This window comes from Henckelia pumila, chromosome 4, assembly GCF_033568475.1.
Source record: "Henckelia pumila isolate YLH828 chromosome 4, ASM3356847v2, whole genome shotgun sequence".
NCBI lineage: Eukaryota > Viridiplantae > Streptophyta > Magnoliopsida > Lamiales > Gesneriaceae > Henckelia > Henckelia pumila.
Window position 1 is genome coordinate 26239612 of NC_133123.1, and position 19185 is coordinate 26258796.

At 36.7% G+C, this 19185-nt stretch overlaps 3 protein-coding genes across 4 annotated transcripts; all 3 read right to left on the reverse strand.

Moving 5' to 3' along the window:
- Positions 1-7541: 7541 nt before the first annotated feature.
- On the reverse strand, positions 7542-10875 carry LOC140867813 (uncharacterized). Its single transcript, XM_073272869.1, has 3 exons — positions 10757-10875; positions 8188-8579; positions 7542-8114 (listed from the first exon to the last, which is right to left on the reverse strand). The coding sequence occupies exons 2-3, from the start codon at positions 8548-8550 to the stop codon at positions 7545-7547; spliced, it is 933 nt and encodes a 310-aa protein (XP_073128970.1). The 5' UTR covers positions 8551-8579; positions 10757-10875; the 3' UTR covers positions 7542-7544.
- Positions 9209-10161, reverse strand: LOC140860712 (uncharacterized). Its single transcript, XM_073263718.1, has 3 exons — positions 9746-10161; positions 9400-9625; positions 9209-9297 (listed from the first exon to the last, which is right to left on the reverse strand). The coding sequence occupies exons 1-3, from the start codon at positions 10115-10117 to the stop codon at positions 9209-9211; spliced, it is 687 nt and encodes a 228-aa protein (XP_073119819.1). The 5' UTR covers positions 10118-10161.
- Positions 10876-14147: 3272 nt separating the features above from the next.
- Positions 14148-18318, reverse strand: LOC140894338 (mechanosensitive ion channel protein 2, chloroplastic-like). 2 transcript variants are annotated; one of them, XR_012153789.1, is made up of 9 exons: positions 18143-18318; positions 17749-17872; positions 17496-17599; positions 17310-17420; positions 16153-16210; positions 15531-15680; positions 15302-15412; positions 14511-14661; positions 14148-14275 (listed from the first exon to the last, which is right to left on the reverse strand). XR_012153789.1 is itself a non-coding variant. In XM_073302833.1 (8 exons), the coding sequence occupies exons 2-8, from the start codon at positions 17839-17841 to the stop codon at positions 14590-14592; spliced, it is 699 nt and encodes a 232-aa protein (XP_073158934.1). In that variant the 5' UTR covers positions 17842-17872; positions 18143-18318; the 3' UTR covers positions 14383-14589. The 2 variants fall into 2 exon arrangements, 1 of the variants encoding a protein (XP_073158934.1); XM_073302833.1 differs by lacking the exon at positions 14148-14275 and having other exon boundaries at positions 14383-14661.
- Between the last annotated feature and the right edge of the window lie 867 nt (positions 18319-19185).

Genomic DNA, 19185 nt, shown 5'->3' on the forward strand with positions numbered 1-19185 from the left:
AAAACCCTTCTCCTCGGCATCCCGAATGCCCATTTCCTTCGGTTCAAAGAAGCTGAACGAAATCCTTGGGAGCGCAATTTGTTCTGTTCTTCGTGCTCTGTAAAAGGTAATCAATACTAATTTACTCCTGTCTTGGCCGTTAATTCAGCAAACTAATTTTTAATTTCATTTAATTAAAGTGTGAAAATTCCTTCCACAGATAGATATGATTTCGGAAGTTTTCTCATGCACTGATGTTAAATGTTTGAGTTTTTGTTCATATTGTGGATTTTTATGTATGTATATTTTGCTTTTTCGTTTTATTAGATTGGAAACGTCCAAATATATTCCCCAATTTGTTTTGACGTTGAAAATTTTTGGTTTCCACTATAGAATGTTTATATGACTAAAATTACTACTTCGTCAATACAGCTGATTATTTTATAGTGTTTTTTAATTGAAGTAAAATTTAGCATTGTGTTATGATGTTTAGCTACATATGGTTTGGAAGTGACCATTTCGTAGATGGTTACGACTACAGATCGTTCTTTTTTTGACATTTTTTCCTTTCATGTTCGTAGCTCTCAACCTGCAGTGGTTATTGGAAAGATGGTAACGTTTTCGTACCATTTGCAACCTTAAAATGCTGAGTTATATTTTATTGTGTATGCCGTGTATTTTCTTGCAATGTTTGTTTCCTTTTACAGGGCAAGACGTATGTGGTATTCAAAGGGCACAACCCAGGACTTTATAGTAATTGGCAGGACACGAAACTGGAAGTTACCAGATTCAGCGGGGCTTCGCACGCTTCCTTTCCCACTAGAAGTGAAGCATTGAAAGCTTTTACTAAATACACGGAGAAGAGGCAAGACACCGAAAGAACGTCTTTTCCAAATCAAGTGTAGTAGCCCGAACCCTAATTGAGTAATTAAAGGATTAATGCTAATCAAATAAATTGGGGATTGGACGGATCGGAAGCTCCGAAGGGACGATTGGAAGCTCCGATCGGGATCGGAAGCTCCGATGAAGATCGGAGGCACCGATGATATTACGTCATCCATGACGTGTGGCTGGATCGAAAGCTCCGATCAGGACCGGAGGCTCCGATCACCCCTATCCGGAGTCATCAAGTGATATTTTGACACGTGGCAGATCAGGATCTTCGGAAGCTCCGATGGCAGGATCGGACGTTCTGATCGAGGTTCGGACGTTCCGATCAAGGATCGGAAGTTCCGATCGTTGTCTATAAATAGAAGGCCGAGGCTTCATTTCTCCTTGCCAATTCCGGATTTCCTCTCTATTTCTAGTCATATTCGAGTTGTTCTAGCCTTCCTAGGCTTGAACCGGGAGTCGTCTAGATGTTCGGTAGTCGTAGCGGAGTTGTGCCCAAGTTCTGGAGGCATCGACATCAAAGGGCTAACGACGGACGAAGGTATAGCTTTTGCTTCCTATAAATATTTAGGAGTATGCTATAGCTTAGTTAAGGCTTTTAGGGCGCTATAATGATAGTAGTATCATTTCGCTGTGTAGACGGACTTTAGGCTTGGACTTAGAGCTGGTAGTGCCTACCTGGTATTTGAGGTACGAAAGTACTGTTCGAGATATCTTGACTGAGTATGCATGTATTATGTGACTGCATGATTTATATGCCATGATATTATGCTGCATTCATTTGCATCTTGCTGTATCTCCTTCGAGATGTCTGTTAGTAGGGTTGTACCCTATCCTGTTAGTGGATGGACTTCCATCGATTTGGGTCCGGCGTATCCACAGTTATCTCGGTATGGGAGCCACCTCCTGAAGCGACGGCACAGCGTGCTACATACCAGGGCCCGGTCTGTCTCTGTTATCTGATCCTTGACCTCGAGTCTATAGGGAGTTCACTTTGCATGCATGTATACTCATACTCTCGCACTGAGCGTTTTATGCTCACGTCTCGTACTCTGTATTTTCTGGACACCCTATTCCATGGGGCAGGTTTGCGATTGGACGAGGAGGGTGGATCCAGGAGGGGCTAGTCAGTGGTTGGCCAGCTGGAGCTTTGTCTAGGCTTTATTACTGTTGTTTTGGGTTTATACAGCTATTCGATTTGGTTGTATAATATTGGATAATTACAGATTCCTTTACTTGGGATTGTATAATGTTATTGGTTTCCACAGTTTTATTCTGATATCTGTTTTATTAAGTTAATTGCATGCCTAAGTTCTGTTTAGTAGGTGATCCAGGTAAGGGTCACTACATTTATGGTATCAGAGCATGCAAAAGATTTCTTGGGATTTAGTCTCATCTTGAGGTATTTTTGTAGATGTCAAATCGTGACGACCAGAGTTCTCATGGCAGTGTTGGTGGGCGTTGGGGTGATGCCGACCGGGAACCTCGTCGAGAACGGCGTCATCGTCACCATGACGACGAGCGTTTCACTGTGCGTCGATTCTTAGCTATGGGTCCTAAGCCCTTAGTTGGAGGTGAGTCTCCGGAGGATGCGGAGAACTGGTTAGACCGCATGGAGACGACTTTTCAGACTTTCCAATGCACCGATGAGCAGAAGGTAGAGACCCTTGGCTATCTTCTGGATGGGCGTGCGCGTAGGTGGTGGAGGTTTACTTCTGCACCTTTTGTTACGGCGAGAGGAGTGGCCACCTGGGCCGAGTTCCGCACAGCTTTCCAAAAGCGGTATTTTCCTCCTGCACTCCGATAGTCGAAGGCAGGCGAGCTACTGAGTCTGCGACAGGGAACCATGTCTATCGATGAGTATCAGCAGAGGTTCTTTGATCTGCTATCCTATTGCCCCGAGATTGCTGATAGCTCAGAGATGAAGTATAATCTGTTCCTTCAGGGCCTTAACCCTGAGATCCATGACCGTGTGGCGGTTGGTGACGACATGTCCTACGAGGGTTTGGTGAGTCGTTGTCATCAGGCAGAGAACAGCATTCGGCGGAACAGGTCTTTCCCTCAGTCGAGGCCTGCTAGTTCTTTGGGTCCCCGTGCCCAAACTTTCAAGAAGTCAGGATCTTCTTCTTCCTCTGGTTCTGGAGGTGTTGTCCGTTTCGGTAAGAAGGACAAGTGTGATCACTGTGGGAAGAACCATCCATCCGACAAGTGCCGCAGAGCTTCTGGAGCTTGTTTCCGTTGTGGAGTGCCTGTGAGCATTGTCAGCGATCGGGACCCCAGGTTTACTTCTAGATTCTGGGGGAGTGTTCAGCGTGCGATGGGTACTACTCTCAGTTTGAGTACAGCCTATCATCCGGAGACTGATGGTCAGTCAGAGCGCACCATCCGTACGTTAGAGGATATGCTTAGAGCGTGCGTCATGGATTTTGGTTCAGCCTGGCAGGATCATTTGCCGTTGATCGAGTTCGCTTACAATAACAGCTATCACACTAGTATTGGGATGGCACCTTTTGAAGCGTTGTATGGGCGACGTTGTCGTACTCCACTCTTCTGGGAAGAAGTGGGGGAGAGACAGGCTGAAGGACCGGAGTTTATCCAGCAGGCGATAGACATTGTTGATCAGATCAAGAAACGGATTAAGACTGCACAGGATCGTCAGGCCAGCTATGCCAATATTAAGCGTAGGCCTTTGCAGTTCGAGGTCGGGGAGAAAGTGTTTCTGAGAGTGTCACCTTTCCGCAAGATTCTCAGATTTGGCCTTAAGGGCAAGTTGTCTCCCAGATTTATCGGTCCGTTTGAGATCTTGGAGAGTATTGGCGATTTGGCTTATCGACTAGCATTGTCACCGCATCTATCCAGTATTCACGACGTGTTCCACGTATCTCTGTTGCGACGGTATGTGGCGGATGAATCTCATATTCTGCAGCGGTCTGAGGTTCAGGTAGACAAGGATTTGACTTATGTTGAGAAACCTCTTCGTATCCTTGATTATAAGGATAAGGTTTTACGGAACAAAGTCATTCCTTTGGTTTTAGTTCAGTGGCAGCGCCGAGGCACTGAAGAAGCTACTTGGGAGCTTGAGGACAGGATGCGTAAAGACCATCCTGAGTTGTTTTGATTTCATTCTTTAAGTTGTATTCAGTTGCAAACTCTGTAAACGTTTGATTTGAATAAATAATGTTTCTGATTTCTGTATTTGCATTCGGTACTTAAGATCTGTTTTCGAGGACGAAATATCTTAAGTGGGGGAGAATGTAGTAGCCCGAACCCTAATTGAGTAATTAAAGGATTAATGCTAATCAAATAAATTGGGGATTGGACGGATCGGAAGCTCCGAAGGGACGATCGGAAGCTCCGATCGGGATCGGAAGCTCCGATGAGGATCGGAGGCACCGATGATATTACGTCATCCATGACGTGTGGCTGGATCGGAAGCTCCGATCAGGACCGGAGGCTCCGATCACCCCTATCCGGAGTCATCAAGTGATATTTTGACACGTGGCAGATCAGGATCTTCGGAAGCTCCGATGGCAGGATTGGACGTTCCGATCGAGGTTCGGACGTTCCGATCAAGGATCGGAAGTTCCGATCGTTGTCTATAAATAGAAGGCCGAGGCTTCATTTCTCCTTGCCAATTCCGGATTTCCTCTCTATTTCTAGTCATATTCGAGTTGTTCTAGCCTTCCTAGGCTTGAACCGGGAGTCGTCTAGACGTTCGGTAGTCGTAGCGGAGTTGTGCCCAAGTTCTGGAGGCATCGACATCAAAGGGCTAACGACGGACGAAGGTATAGCTTTTGCTTCCTATAAATATTTAGGAGTATGCTATAGCTTAGTTAAGGCTTTTAGGGCGCTATAATGATAGTAGTATCATTTCGCTGTGTAGGCGGACTTTAGGCTTGGACTTAGAGCTGGTAGTGCCTACCTGGTATTTGAGGTACGAAAGTACTGTTCGAGATATCCTGACTGAGTATGCATGTATTATGTGACTGCATGATTTATATGCCATGATATTATGCTGCATTCATTTGCATCTTGCTGTATCTCCTTCGAGATGTCTGTTAGTAGGGTTGTACCCTATCCTGTTAGTGGATGAACTTCCATCGATTTGGGTCCGGCGTATCCACAGTTATCTCGGTATGGGAGCCATCTCCTGAAGCGACGGCACAGCGTGCTACATACCAGGGCCCGGTCTGTCTCTGTTATCTGATCCTTGACCTCGAGTCTATAGGGAGTTCACTTTGCATGCATGTATACTCATACTCTCGCACTGAGCGTTTTATGCTCACGTCTCGTACTCTGTATTTTCTGGACACCCTATTCCATGGGGCAGGTTTGCGATTGGACGAGGAGGGTGGATCCAGGAGGGGCTAGTCAGTGGTTGGCCAGCTGGAGCTTCGTCTAGGCTTTATTACTGTTGTTTTGGGTTTATACAGCTATTCGATTTGGTTGTATAATATTGGATAATTACAGATTCCTTTACTTGGGATTGTATAATGTTATTGGTTTCCGCAGTTTTATTCTGATATCTGTTTTATTAAGTTAATTGCATGCCTAAGTTCTGTTTAGTAGGTGATCCAGGTAAGGGTCACTACATCAAGCAAATTCGACTACAACAAATAATTCAACTTCCACAAGTACTTCAAGTTCACGACAACCCCTTGAATCTCTCAACTTAAGGCAACTTATAGATGCTCAGAGACAGTTGGAAAATGAGCAACGAAAACTTTCGATAAGGGTTGCTGAGATAGCCGAGGCAATGGAGAAGAAGTTGCGTTCGATGCGTTTAAGCGATGATATTATATAGAACAAATCCGGCCAATAAACACAAGGTTGTTATGGCCTAAGAATGTATCATTTTGTGTTGGTTTCTTTGTCCAGAAACTAACTGCTACTTATTATGTTATAAATTATCCTAAGTATTGTATGATGCTAATGTATTAAAATAGTAAGAAGTATGCTGGAAATGTAAGTGTTTCCTATATGGACCAGAATGTTCAATGTTTATAAACCTTGTAAGTTATCTCAATTAAATTATGTTTGATCATAGTTTTTTTTTTTATGTTATTCTTGTTTCAGTATGGTTATTGAGCATTAAAAATGGCCCACCTAACAAGCAACGACAACTTGAGATGAAGACTTAACCACAACATTGGAATTGACTAATTCTGCATCATGAATCTACTGCCAAAACTTTGATGGACATAAGACTGCAAATTATCATCCAAAAGATATTACAGCCTTATATTCTGATGCTTAGAATTTAATAGAAGAGATGGCCAACCACCATCCTGTATGGTCAACATTATTACGCAGAGAAATGCAATAATTCCCTTCCAGTTGAGATTGCTCCATGGTTGGTGAGATGACATTTATTTCTCTTAAAATTTCTACTATATATACCACGCATTCTTGTACAAGAATTTTCTCAGATGATAGAAGACACCTAAAAGCTACTTGCATTATCTATAGGATATGTCTAATTCCATCTCTGATTCGGCCTCCACCAAAGAATCAACCAAGAACACTGATGAAAACCCTCCTGATATATATGTTCTGTCCAGTGATGATGAGGATGAACATGTGGAGATTGTCTTAATATCTTCTGATGAGGATGATGGGCTGCCACCTCCTAATACAACTGCTGGCAGTGATCAATACATTGAATGGAAAAAACCAAATGGTGAGAATTTAAAGAATACACCACCAGAAATTGACAGGAACACTATAGAAGATGATGGAGGTCTTGAAAAATCAAATGACTCGGACGATGCAACCACCGAGACTACTGTTGTGATCATCGAAGATAGCAGTTCCGACTCCTACTATCCTCGTAGCTCTCAATCATCTAACTCAGTCTCTGATGTGTAGGGTGCAACTATGGAATGAACATCAACGTAAATAATGTTTGGTGAAGGAGACTCCTCTTTTGTGCCCCATGTTTTGATTGATTATGCATGTAGGTAATCAATATGTGAAGTAACTTTTGTAAGAAGCCTGTGATTTACTTTATGGGGCAGCAGTATATTGACCTTCTGTGAAATATCTGCTCAAGCCAGGCTTCTACTCATCTCAATGTCGAGCATCCAACACTTTTGTATATTTTAGTAAATAAATTACGTTGATGTATATTATATGTGTTGGTTTTTTGACTAAAGATTATGTTGTTATGTAGTCTATGAGATATTAGATGTGAGTAAATGTTGAGCCAAGAATATATATGCGTGACATAGCAAACCAAATATTCCATGCATGAATACAAACACTCAAAAGAGTTCATTGATGTGAATATTGGTACTGCCCGAGGCCTTTCAATATTTGTTTAAAACATTAACAGTGACATAATAGTCTACTGCATTGAAAATGTTAAATAACTCATATTTACTCACAAACCATAATATATAAACATTCTTGTTCAGCAAAACATACAGCATTACAATTCACATCCACTTGTTACAAACAAGTGGTGAACTACCTTAGGCAAGCTCAAACAAGCTTGATAAAGTTGCTGAGCCAAAACAATTGGCAGTGCTAGTTGCACAAGATAGTGCAGCACAAGTGCAGATACTACCATGGTTTTTTGCAATATCATGCATATATTACATAGGGTAGGCCAAAATACAAAATACAAATTCCAAGTATGTTAATCATGAAACTGAGGACGGCCTCCACCATCTTCAATCTTTGTGCAACAGCCTTTGAATCAAGCTAACTCTACCCTCTTCAGGCAGACGCAGAAAGAGGCCCAACTTACTTGGATTGTCCATCATCAACTCTGCCACCAACACTTTTTCATCCATGTTGAACTCTCTCATGTCTCCTAGTGCGTTAAATGCCTTGTCCAATAGTGCAGCCACCTTCTCGTCAGTCCCGAGTTGCTTTACGAGATCCGACATAGTGGACTTAGTAATGTCCGCTAAATTGTTGATAGCATTGACAATACCATCTTCATTTTCAACATTTTTCTTGCGTTTCTTAGAATTCAACTTCTTAGCACTAGTTGCATTGGACAGAGGACTTTGCGAAACTGAAACTGATTCACCTGCACCCTCCATAGTATTGAGAAACTCAGTGGACACATAATCGACATCGGGGCTTACATCATTGACCCTGCTCAGAATTTCTTGTACAGCAGTAATAAATGGCTCCACGTAATTGCCTGCTGCCCTATCGTTTCCAAATATCTCGCACCAGTCATTGAAATACGGCCACGATTTATTTCGCATGAGACGTGCATTACTACCCCTCTGTAAAATAAATGCACCAAATAATAACTCATCATGCATGAATATTGTTAACAAGCTTTAAAAGTTTCCATACCTTAATAATTTCTTCCCACGCATCGTTCGAAGCATCAATCATTTTCTCAGTTTCATTCCAACCTATACCACTGCGACTTAACATGGACATCAAGGAGCCATGTGTTTTCTTCCACACGTGAATTTTAGAGATTATGTGTGGGTTAGCCCGTATGTTTGAACCTGAAAACACTTTGGCGAGCTCAGTCTCCAAGAAAGACAAGTAGCCACAACGAAAACCATTCTCGCTTTTAAAACCTCGATGAACTGCTGTTTTCAAAGATTCGATAAGGGCTTCTTCCTCTCTGACGCTCCAAGTACGACGTGTTTTCTCAGATTTTGTGCCTCGTCCATTCGCATTGAAAGAGCTTGGACCAGAATCCATATCTTTGGACAGATGAAATGTGTGATCACCTGCAAATAAATTGTTTGTCAATAATGCTGACAGAAAAAAAAAAATTAAAGTGTAAATGTTAATCATGAGACTGAACATATATGGAGAATAACATCTAATACAACTAAAATTGGTCAAATATTAAAAACATTGAAAGCATGGATATATTACACATAATTAGTCAACAGACTATCATACACATACATGAGTTTAAACAGGACCCTAAACGTAACAATCATAAGGAATCCAAGACTTAGTCAATAATAGCACGCAATACAAGTCTCCATAATACGATTTAAGTCTACATTTGGTACATCCACATTGCTAAATTGTCTCTCCACGTGTCCCAAGCTTGAGAAGATGTCAAAGTTTCTATAAAGTCATCATTTTGGCCATGCGTTGGACTAATGTTGTCATCTTCTAGTTCTTCAACAGGATCATCGGGCATTTGATTTCGGATGAAATTATGCAATAAAATACAAGCCATTATCATTCTATTTTGAATTTTCAAGGGGTAAAATGAAGGTGATCGAAGCACAGCCCATCTCTTTTTAAGCATCCCGAATGCCCTTTCAATTACATTACGCGCACGACAGTGTTTTGCATTGAAACACTCCTTGTAATTTTCTGGCCCAGTAGATGAATTGGCCTAAGCATCCAAGTGATATCGCACTCTTTTATATGGTGTCAAGAACCCCTCTACGTTTGCATATCCACTGTCACAGAGATAATAGCATCCTGTGACATAACAATGAATGGATATTAGATTACTCAAGGGAACCGTAAAAAGTTCACGAATCTCATTTCTATTAAGACAGTATAACAAACTAAACATATTACCTCTTGGAACTTTGAAACCTTCATTTCTTGTTACAGCATCACGTAGGACCCTTGCATCAGCTGCTGATCCCTCCCAACCACAAAGCGCATAAATGAAATTCATATTATGATCACATACACCCAAAACATTTATGGCAATAGTACCCTTTCTTGTTCTGAATTTGGGTTGCTCATTTTTTGGAACATGCACACTAACATATGTACCATCCAATGCTCCGAGACAACCCTGAAAATTCATTCAAAATTTCAAAAAATAGTAACAAATAGTACGCAAGTGAGTGATGTTTCAAAGTAAACATTATTTAAAAGTTGTACTTTCCCAAAGAAGTGAAATATTATCTCTTACCTTAAACCATTTCCATGTTTCATTTGATGAGTCTTCTCGGATAGGAACTGACTTCACCAGAAGTATAGGATGTAGTTTCAATATTGAGGACAACACTTCGTGGAAATGATTGCTCACTATATGACCACTACGCATGTAATCATGCCCGGTTACTCGGTTTTTTTTATGATGTGCTAAAATAGATAGGAACATAGCAACCTTCTCCTCTACCTTCACATATCTAGATTCGACCAGCCCTCCGACATTACTTAGCAAGTAACACAATCGTGCGAATGCATTCCGATTCATTCGCAAATTCAAAACACACTGAGCATCGCCAATTTCAGTGATCCTATGTAAGTGGTTAATTTGTGCATTTAATCTTTGTGTCATATTGTAAGACACCTCCCTTCTATGTGTGACACGTCTTCGTTTGGCAATTACATGCTTGTAGTGTCGTGCTAAAACACATACCATCAACAAATTCCCCAACAACATACGGTGCACCAGAATGATAAGGATAATGTTTCTACGTCTTGTGTCCATTGGTTGAAGTACTTAAGAAAATATAAAAATCATTAGTTGAGCAGCCCAAGTACAAATTAGGAATACAAAGTTGACTTCATATCAAAACAGCTGCAAAAATAATGCTTCATGTAAGATGCTCATATATCCGAATATGTCTTCTGTAAATCGGTAAACCTTTTTTGTGATGAAGGATGCAGACAACCATCGATTCATTATGTGAATAGATGCGTAATGTAATCTCACAATAAATAATCTGAACAAAGGTGTTAACGTGTTGGAAAACCGACAACCAAAACATAAAACCTAAAGCCAAATTACTCAAAGTAATGAATTTGTCGACAGACAAATTGAAGTTTTCCCACGTAAACAGTGGGTAGATTTCACACGACACCTTTTAGATCGAGCCGGTCAAATATGTACTTTGTGCAGATATATATGTACGTATTTCATACCAAAATTGGAACCCAAATTTGGAACCATTACTCTCAAAGGGAATGTTCGTACCTTATGCAGCGACAAACTTTAAATCCTGCGCTGTTGGCTACGATCTTTGTCCACGGATCTCGTTATGAGTATACTCCATTATCTTTCGCTTTTTCAGATCTGGATCCGATAAGAATGACGACACAACTGGCTTATAAATTATGTTAAAATATTAAGGGGCAATTTGGTAATGTTGGCCTTCAATCTTGTTCACTGTAGACAAATGGATTCCTAAAACCAGCGTTCGGAATGGATTTGTTTTCCACACGTAACAGTAAAAAATCCCGGGGCTTCGAGATTGGAGGGAACGCCTAAATTACGAGAGAAACATAGGTTAAGGGATCAATCACAGCCTTATCATAGACACCGAACACAGCCTTAAAAAAAATATTTGGGTAATAATTAAAAATAATGTTAAAATAATAGTTCATTATTATGTTGTATTTCAAACTTTCAAAATCAAACTTTTAATTTAATCACAATAGCTGATATAAGTAAAAGATATTAGCTACCAATAAAAAGGTTATTTTAAACAAAATATTTATTTTCAATTGAAGTTAATATATTTTGATAATAAACATTTTTGTAACAAAAAAAAGTCTAAATTTATATGAAATGAATGATGTCATTGCGGTTATGCTTTTAATCTCTAAAATATGTATTAGATGATTTTAAAAAATATTCTAAAATAATAAAATATCTTCTTATTTTTTTTTATCTTAATTTAAATATATAAAAATTTAAATATCATAAATTAAAAATTTTGTAACACATTAGGTTTTTGTATTTTATATAAAAAAAACATCTAATAACATTTTGTATATCGTACAAAATAATGAAATATAATATAAATAATATTATTTTTTGAAGTCTAAGAAAATATTTTTTTGTTGTTTTATAATTTATTTGCATATGAAGAAAACCGTGACAATTTTTTAGATAATAAAATTTTACTTGTAGCAAACATAAGGATTATACTTGGGTTTTTTAAGGTGAATAGAAATTTTATTGTACAAGGAAAGTAACTAATTATGACAAAAACTTCTATGAGACGGTTTCAAGGGTTATTTTTTTTAAACAGGTCTTTTGTATGGGTTATCCATTAAAAAATATTAAATTTTATGCTAAAAATATTGCTTATTATTATAAATATGGGTAGAGTTGACCCATCTCACGGATGAAACCCGTCTCATGGAAATGTTACTCACTAATTAAAGGGTAATCTTGTCCATAAAAGAATTATATTAATAAGGTGGAGTATTATTAATATTTTTTAAAGTGTAAATAACATCTCCCTTAAATTATTTAAAACAAAATTTATTTTGGAAAATTAAATAAGTATTTACAAATAAATTTATACAATAAAAACATAAATTTAACTAAGTAAAGTTTCACCAATAATAGTTTTACTTTAATAAGATATTATGATATATCAGTTACAAAAATTATTAGTTTATTTATACAACACCCCAAAAAAAAGTAAAAACTCAAAATTTTAAATGGATGATTGGACACAAAATTTAAATAAGTTGAAATTTTTAATATCACATTTCATAAGATTAAGAATCACATCATTTAATTTTGTATATTAAAAGGGTTAACTTGATCCATATAATAAAGTCAAATAAGATAATCTACATAAAAGCATCATTGTCATCAATTATATTTCAGCACTGTTCTAAAAGGCGCTAGGCTGTTGCTCACCATCTTGCCTTTTTGTTAGACTATGCCTCTAGGCGTTTTCCGCCTAATCTCCCGCCTAGGCAGCGCCCAAGCCGCCTAGGCGGACAAAAATCCGCCTAGGCGGTTACTATTTTTTGCAAAAAAAATAAAATAATAAAAACTAAAAAAGAGAGTGACGATGCGAGAAACAATCACGGAAAGAAAGAAAAAGCGCAAAAAAAAAGTCAAACAAAAAATTAAATCTCATATTACATATGAATACTTGATATCTATTAATATCTATGTAATTGTTGTTGTTGTTATTATTATTATTATTAATAAAATTTTATAAGAGTTTCGGGGAAAATTAGCATTTTAGTCCTGTATGTTGGCTTCATTTTGGTTTTGGTCCTGTATATTGGCTTCTTTTGAAAAAGATCATGTAACTTTGTTTTTATTTTGGATTTAGTCCTACATGTTGATTGTTTTGGTTTTGGTTTTGGTCCTATAAGTTGACTTAAATTTTGATTTTGGTCCTATACAAAGTTATGTTTTGAAAAAAAGTACAGGAATTTGGATTGTTTTGGATTTGGTCCTATTAGTTGACTTGTTTTTTTTATTTTGGTCATGAAAAAGATACGGTTTTGACCAAATTAAGCGTGATAAAAATGAAACATACCTAAAAAGCTCTGCTTTCGAGAAAAGCGGAACAAAAAAAGTCAACCATAATTGAGAACGATAAAAAAATATATTAGAGTGTTACTTTTTAAAAGAACGAAAGTATGTTTTAAATATATTTTTAGTTTTTTTAGCTAATTTTGTTAATTTAGGTTGGAACTTATTTATATGATCATTAATAAGTGCTAACTGGGCGAACACTTAGTGCCAAATAAATAAAAAAATCGAAGTTACAGTTGAGAACGATATAAATAAATGTTTGTTTGTTACTTTTTAAAAGAACAAAAGTATGTTACATTTAATACATTAAATTAACATATTTTAGATTTTATTAAATTATTTAGATTAAAAAAAGTTTAAGCGTAAAAAAATATTTTTTTATTAGTTAGTTGTAATTATCTCAAACCAATAAGTAGATAAAACATGAAAGAATAAAAAATATTTATTACAAAAATAATTAGAGATCAACTTCTAAATTCTAAAACATGATAACATACAGGACGAAAACCAAAAAACAAACCAACTTACAGGACCAAAACCAAAATAAGCCAACATATAGGACTAAATCCAAAAAAAAATCAAGTTAAGGATCTTTTCCAAAACAAGCCAACATACATAACCAAAACAAAAAAAAAAGCCAACATACAGGACCAAAATGCTAATTTTCCCAAGAGTTTCATACAAAAACTGAAAAACATAAGACATAAAATTTATATTTTATAGTAAAACTCATGAATATTTCAAATTATTTATTATTTAGATTTAAAAATAAAAATCGCCTAGGCGGCTAGGCGCTAGGCGGTGGGTCGCCGCTCGCCTACCGCCTTACGATTTTTAGAACATTGTATTTCAGTGGTGGATAGACAACTATTAGGAAAAAAAAATATTTGGGTAATAACTATTTTTGCAATAAAATAAAATTTTCAAAATTTCTAATCTTTGCATTTTTGTTTGTGCTAACTAGAAAATTTTGATTAGACATGCGTATACGACGATTAAAAATAATTTCATAGCAAAATCAAACACAACATTCACGAAACACGTCACAGTTTCCAAATATAAAAACACCATGCGAGTAACAATTTTTCCTAAGAAGCAGATTTAGACACACATTCTAACAACGAGTTCATATAGATGATCCGTAGGAGTGGCATCTTTCTTGGTTGACATTCCCCCATCAGTTACCATTACTCGAAGAATCTGATTACTCGAGCAACATATAACAAACGAATAATTAGTTCAAAAACATTTACAACGAAAATTATCATCGCCAAATTCAATAAGAATATATATTAGGTGACTCCTTGCGCTTTGACTTAAGCATTATAGAACCTTGCGAACTAACCCAGAGGCCAATTTCATGATGTGTAGTGTAAAAAGTGGATGTTAATGGAACCATAATTATCAAACAAGAAACCAAAATGTGTGCACGCACCTGAAGTCCACCTAGCGCAACACAAATTATTACCAATACTATGGCATTGCTCCAATCTTTGAGTGAGGAATCTAGCAACTCAATGACTAATGCCATAAACTGCAGCCAACACAACTACAAACACAACACCGCCAGGAAAACTGCAGCCCGTCTGCCAAGAAGCAATCGATTATTATATTAGAATGAAATTCAAGATAATGAAAAAGCATACAATAAAGAATGCAGAATTTTCACGATAAAAAAGTTGGATCGGTTACAAATGAAACTAACCAGCAGTTGAGAACGTGAGAGCATAAAGAACATAATGTTCTAAACTTGAGACTGATATATTTAACACTGACTAAATGGAATTCCTTTCATATCCATGTCTAGCTACATCCAAAAATCAGCCCAACGGTTTCCCATCCAATTCTTCGGTGATCCTGTTTTCTCTCTTAGTCGGATCACCTCAGTACTAGCTAAAACAACTAGTTTCAACAGCTGTACTAGAATTATAAGAAAGAAAAGGGTTCTTTGAACACATGACAACACATACAAATTAGCAGATAAGGTTGTATACTGTACGCTAAGATCTCAACACTACAACCCAATAATCATTGAGAAAGCATGCACAAAGAAATATTGCCCGTGTTCATTCTACGGGACGAATAAAAGTACGGCAACGATCAGATATAAATGACAACCACAATGATAAGATTGAATCAACACATGTAGTAATATCAAAAGCATCATGTCCATGTTATTCAGAATTCCATATTCGTCACACAACAAAGCAGATGCCAAAATCAAACCTTGGCTTCCCAAGGAACTTCATATCCTTCAATAATAGTTAGAATCCCCTTTTTCACAGCAAATGGTTGGGTTGCATTATTCATTGAACTTTCATGTGCATTCATGAATATCTGTAGGAAGAGCAATAGAGGAGGAGGTTCAATTAGAATACTTAATATTTCTAATTTCTAACAGAAAAGTGAGGAACAAGAAAACAAAAATAGAAAAGAAACCAAAACGTACACAGACCTCAAGTCCAGCAAAAACAAACAAAATTAGTACAAGCATTCTTGCACCGAGCATTTTTGGGATCCAGTAACCTAACAACTCCATGTATACCGTCAGAGCTACAGACCATGCAATTGTGGCCATAGCTCTGCCAACGATTCCCGAGCGCATCTGCCCAGGAGAAACCAATTTATTTACAGAAATTTTCATTAGAATGAAGTTCATTATTGTAAAAAAATAATAATAATAATAAAGAGTTCAAATAATGAAAGGTGCACAAATTACAAGATGGAATTACATAGCAGTAGAGAACATGAAAAAATAAATAACACGTACAATGCTCTGACTTTGAAACGAAGTAATAAATTTAACAATGTGCTAAATGGAATTCCAATCCAAAAGCTCAAAAAGATGCGATTCATGGCATTCTACTGCTTTGGAGTTTTGAACTTTCTACATCACATAATGAAACACCAACAACAAAGTATGTGATTGTACGATAATGTGTCAGGTTAGAAAATTTGGAAGGTCCGAGTAACTTTAGATCTTGGTTGCTGATAGTCAAAGTACCATGATATAACAAGATTGCAGACATAAAAACAGTACTCAATCCCTTCACAAGAAGTTAAAAGGTGGAACATACCTTTCTTGTATTGAAAACGTCGTCTGTCTCCATGTTTTCCTGTATTTGCTGATCTAAACTGCATAAGACAATTAGATGGCCATGAAAAGTTACATGCCCATAAAAACAAAGAAAAAACTTGACATATGAACAAATTGAGGATGCATAAAATATCAAAGCAAAATAGTCGTGCCGCGCATAAATCCATGCTCGGAATAGAATGCACACCGACAGTTAACTCCATCAAATAACAAATGTAGAAACAAAAGCTCCGAGCCTAATTTGCACTTGAACTACTCCAAAAAAAATAAATTATGAACAACCAAATTGGAAAAATAAAATAAATATCATTTGTGGAGCACTTAATTGTCCAAGGACTTAGATCCTAACTCTAACTGACGCCATCTACTAACACTGTCAGAACATGCAAGTGGACCGAGTTGGGAAATTGTCAACCCAACCAAACAACTAGCGGCAACCCATCACTATTTGGGCAAGTTGGAAAATTGTCAACCGGCACACCTATTTTATGTGGTGAGGCGGGCGGGAAGGCCGTGGCCATATCCCATTTGGATAGTTCTATCAGCTACTATTAGGGATGTAAATGAGACGAACAGTTCGCGAACTCATCGGGTCTCGGCTCGTTAAAAGCTCGTTCGGGCTCGTTTAATGAGGCTCGCTAAGGCAAACGAACCAAGCTCGAGCTTTACAATATTCGGCTCGTTAGCTCGTGAACATGCTCGTTAACAGGCTCGTTAACAAGCTCGTAAGTCATCTCTTAGACGAAAAAATAATAGTATTGATATTTAATTTATAAATTTACACTTTAATTATGAAAAATATTGAAAAATCTATAAAAAATTAATTTATTAGAATAAAATTACCAATTTTAATAATAATATTATATATTTTTTAAATATATAATTTAGTTTTTAATTAATTTAATGAATATTTAAATTTATAATTTAAATATATTAAGCTCGTTTAGGGTCGATAAAAGCTCGAATAAGCTCGTGAGCCATGAATATATTCGTTAAATAAGCTCAGGCTCGGCTCGTTTATAAATGAACCGAGCTTCAACATTCAAAAACTCGGCTCGGCTCGTTTACATCCCTAGCTACTATGGGTAAAAAAAAATTTCCCAAAAATAACAATAGACATAAGAAATAGAAGCTCACCTCAAAAGGCGGAATATAAGTGCTACCAATGCTAAGACTGATCCATAAAAATTTAGGAAATTTACCACAAATTGGCCCATTCCTACAGGAGGAACCACTAATTCCAATGCTCTGCGAGAGATTCACTTCATTCAGTATGTTAGATGGTATCCAAGACATAGCTATGCCTCTAAGAGAACAACTAACCTGCATACAATGGTCCCTCCTGCCCTTGAAAAACAAGAACGTTGTAGATTATAAGAGGTTGTAGCATGGTATTTGCCACTCTTTTTAACATTATTATTGTTTTTCTGCAGAACAAGCTTGATATAAATATTAAATTAAAAAATTGAATAAAAAGCTAACCTTCAATATATCTCTTTATTCAATCAACAAATGAGGTAACCCACAAAATTATAAACAGAAATGTGTCGAAAACTAATTATGCAAAGATACATACGTTCCAAAACAAATTATGGCTTAGATGCACAACTGGGCCAAGTCCCCATAAAGTGAAAATAAGAATACCAGCTGTTGAAGCCAATTTGACCATAGCATGACTTCCTTGCCAATTCTTAAATGACCTGAAAAACCAGGAAATAATTGTTTTACAAAAAAAAAAAAAAAAAATTGTTTTACAAACTTGAATATTATTATAGTTCAAGACCAAGAATTTGGAGATGAACACAAGAGTCTCACGATCATTAACCTGTGAGGCTAATTGTGAACCATAGATAGTAAAATTAAACCATGACAAAATGACCACACATAGTTTACTCGATTTTAGAAAGATTCAACCTGATTCTCCAGTTCAGTAAACATGATCAAAACAACTTGTGGAAATGAGTAATTACCCTGGCAAATTTAGTACAGCGTTCTTCACAAAGGAGGTGTTCCAAACCCGGGCTTGGATTTAGAGAACACTTGCATTTGAACATATGAGATCTACGCGGGAAGTTGTAAGCCCGTTCAAGAAATCTCTCGGAACTATCTATACTCCAAGAATGCTGTTCCAGAAATGCATTTGAGAGACATTAACAATTTCCACCGAGAACAACACCAGCACTTGCTTTGTTTTATTTTTTTTGGGTATTATAGTTTTTTAAAAAATATTTTGTTTTAATGGCTCTCTATATTTAGTTTTGAATAAGTGTTTGCTAATCCTGAAATGTATTTAAGAGACAATGGCAACACCAGAACATTATTGATATTTCTTTTTTTTCAATATTGGGGCAGGGCAGGGCAGGGCAGGGCAGGGCAGGGCTACCAAAATTTTTGAATCCATTCAATACAATTCCACAATAACTTACTTTAACGAAAGCCAATAAACTTGGAAGAAAAAACAAGCAAAATGGTTTAAAATATGTTTGTAAACCATTTTAAAATGGTGTTTATGAATGCATGTTTAATGAAAAATTTGGAAATACGAAGTGAGTTTAATAAAATAATGATAACAGGATAAATTAATAATATTTTTAGAAAATAACTAATTAATGATAATAAATTTAAAATAAAAAATAAAAATTAATAAAACAAAAAATGTTTGCTAAATATTTATAATTGGATTTTATTAAAAATTATATATTATGGGTTGAATAGATTTAAAAATTATTTTCACAGTGCTCAAAAATGCATTTTTAATATTTTACAGAAGTATTTGGTGCAAAAAAAATCAAAATCTTTGTCCAATCGCATGAGGGGCATGTGCGCAACAATCACTCATCTGAAGGGGCGAGTGTGCTAATTTTTTAAAAGGTCAGGGTTGAAGATGCCTATTAAAATTTCATAAGGGAGAAGTGTGCAATTTCAATATTTCACAGGGGTTTTTGGTGCAATAATTTTCTCATATATTTTCTTTATGAGACTTGGTTTTTTATTTGTTCTTAAACTAAATACA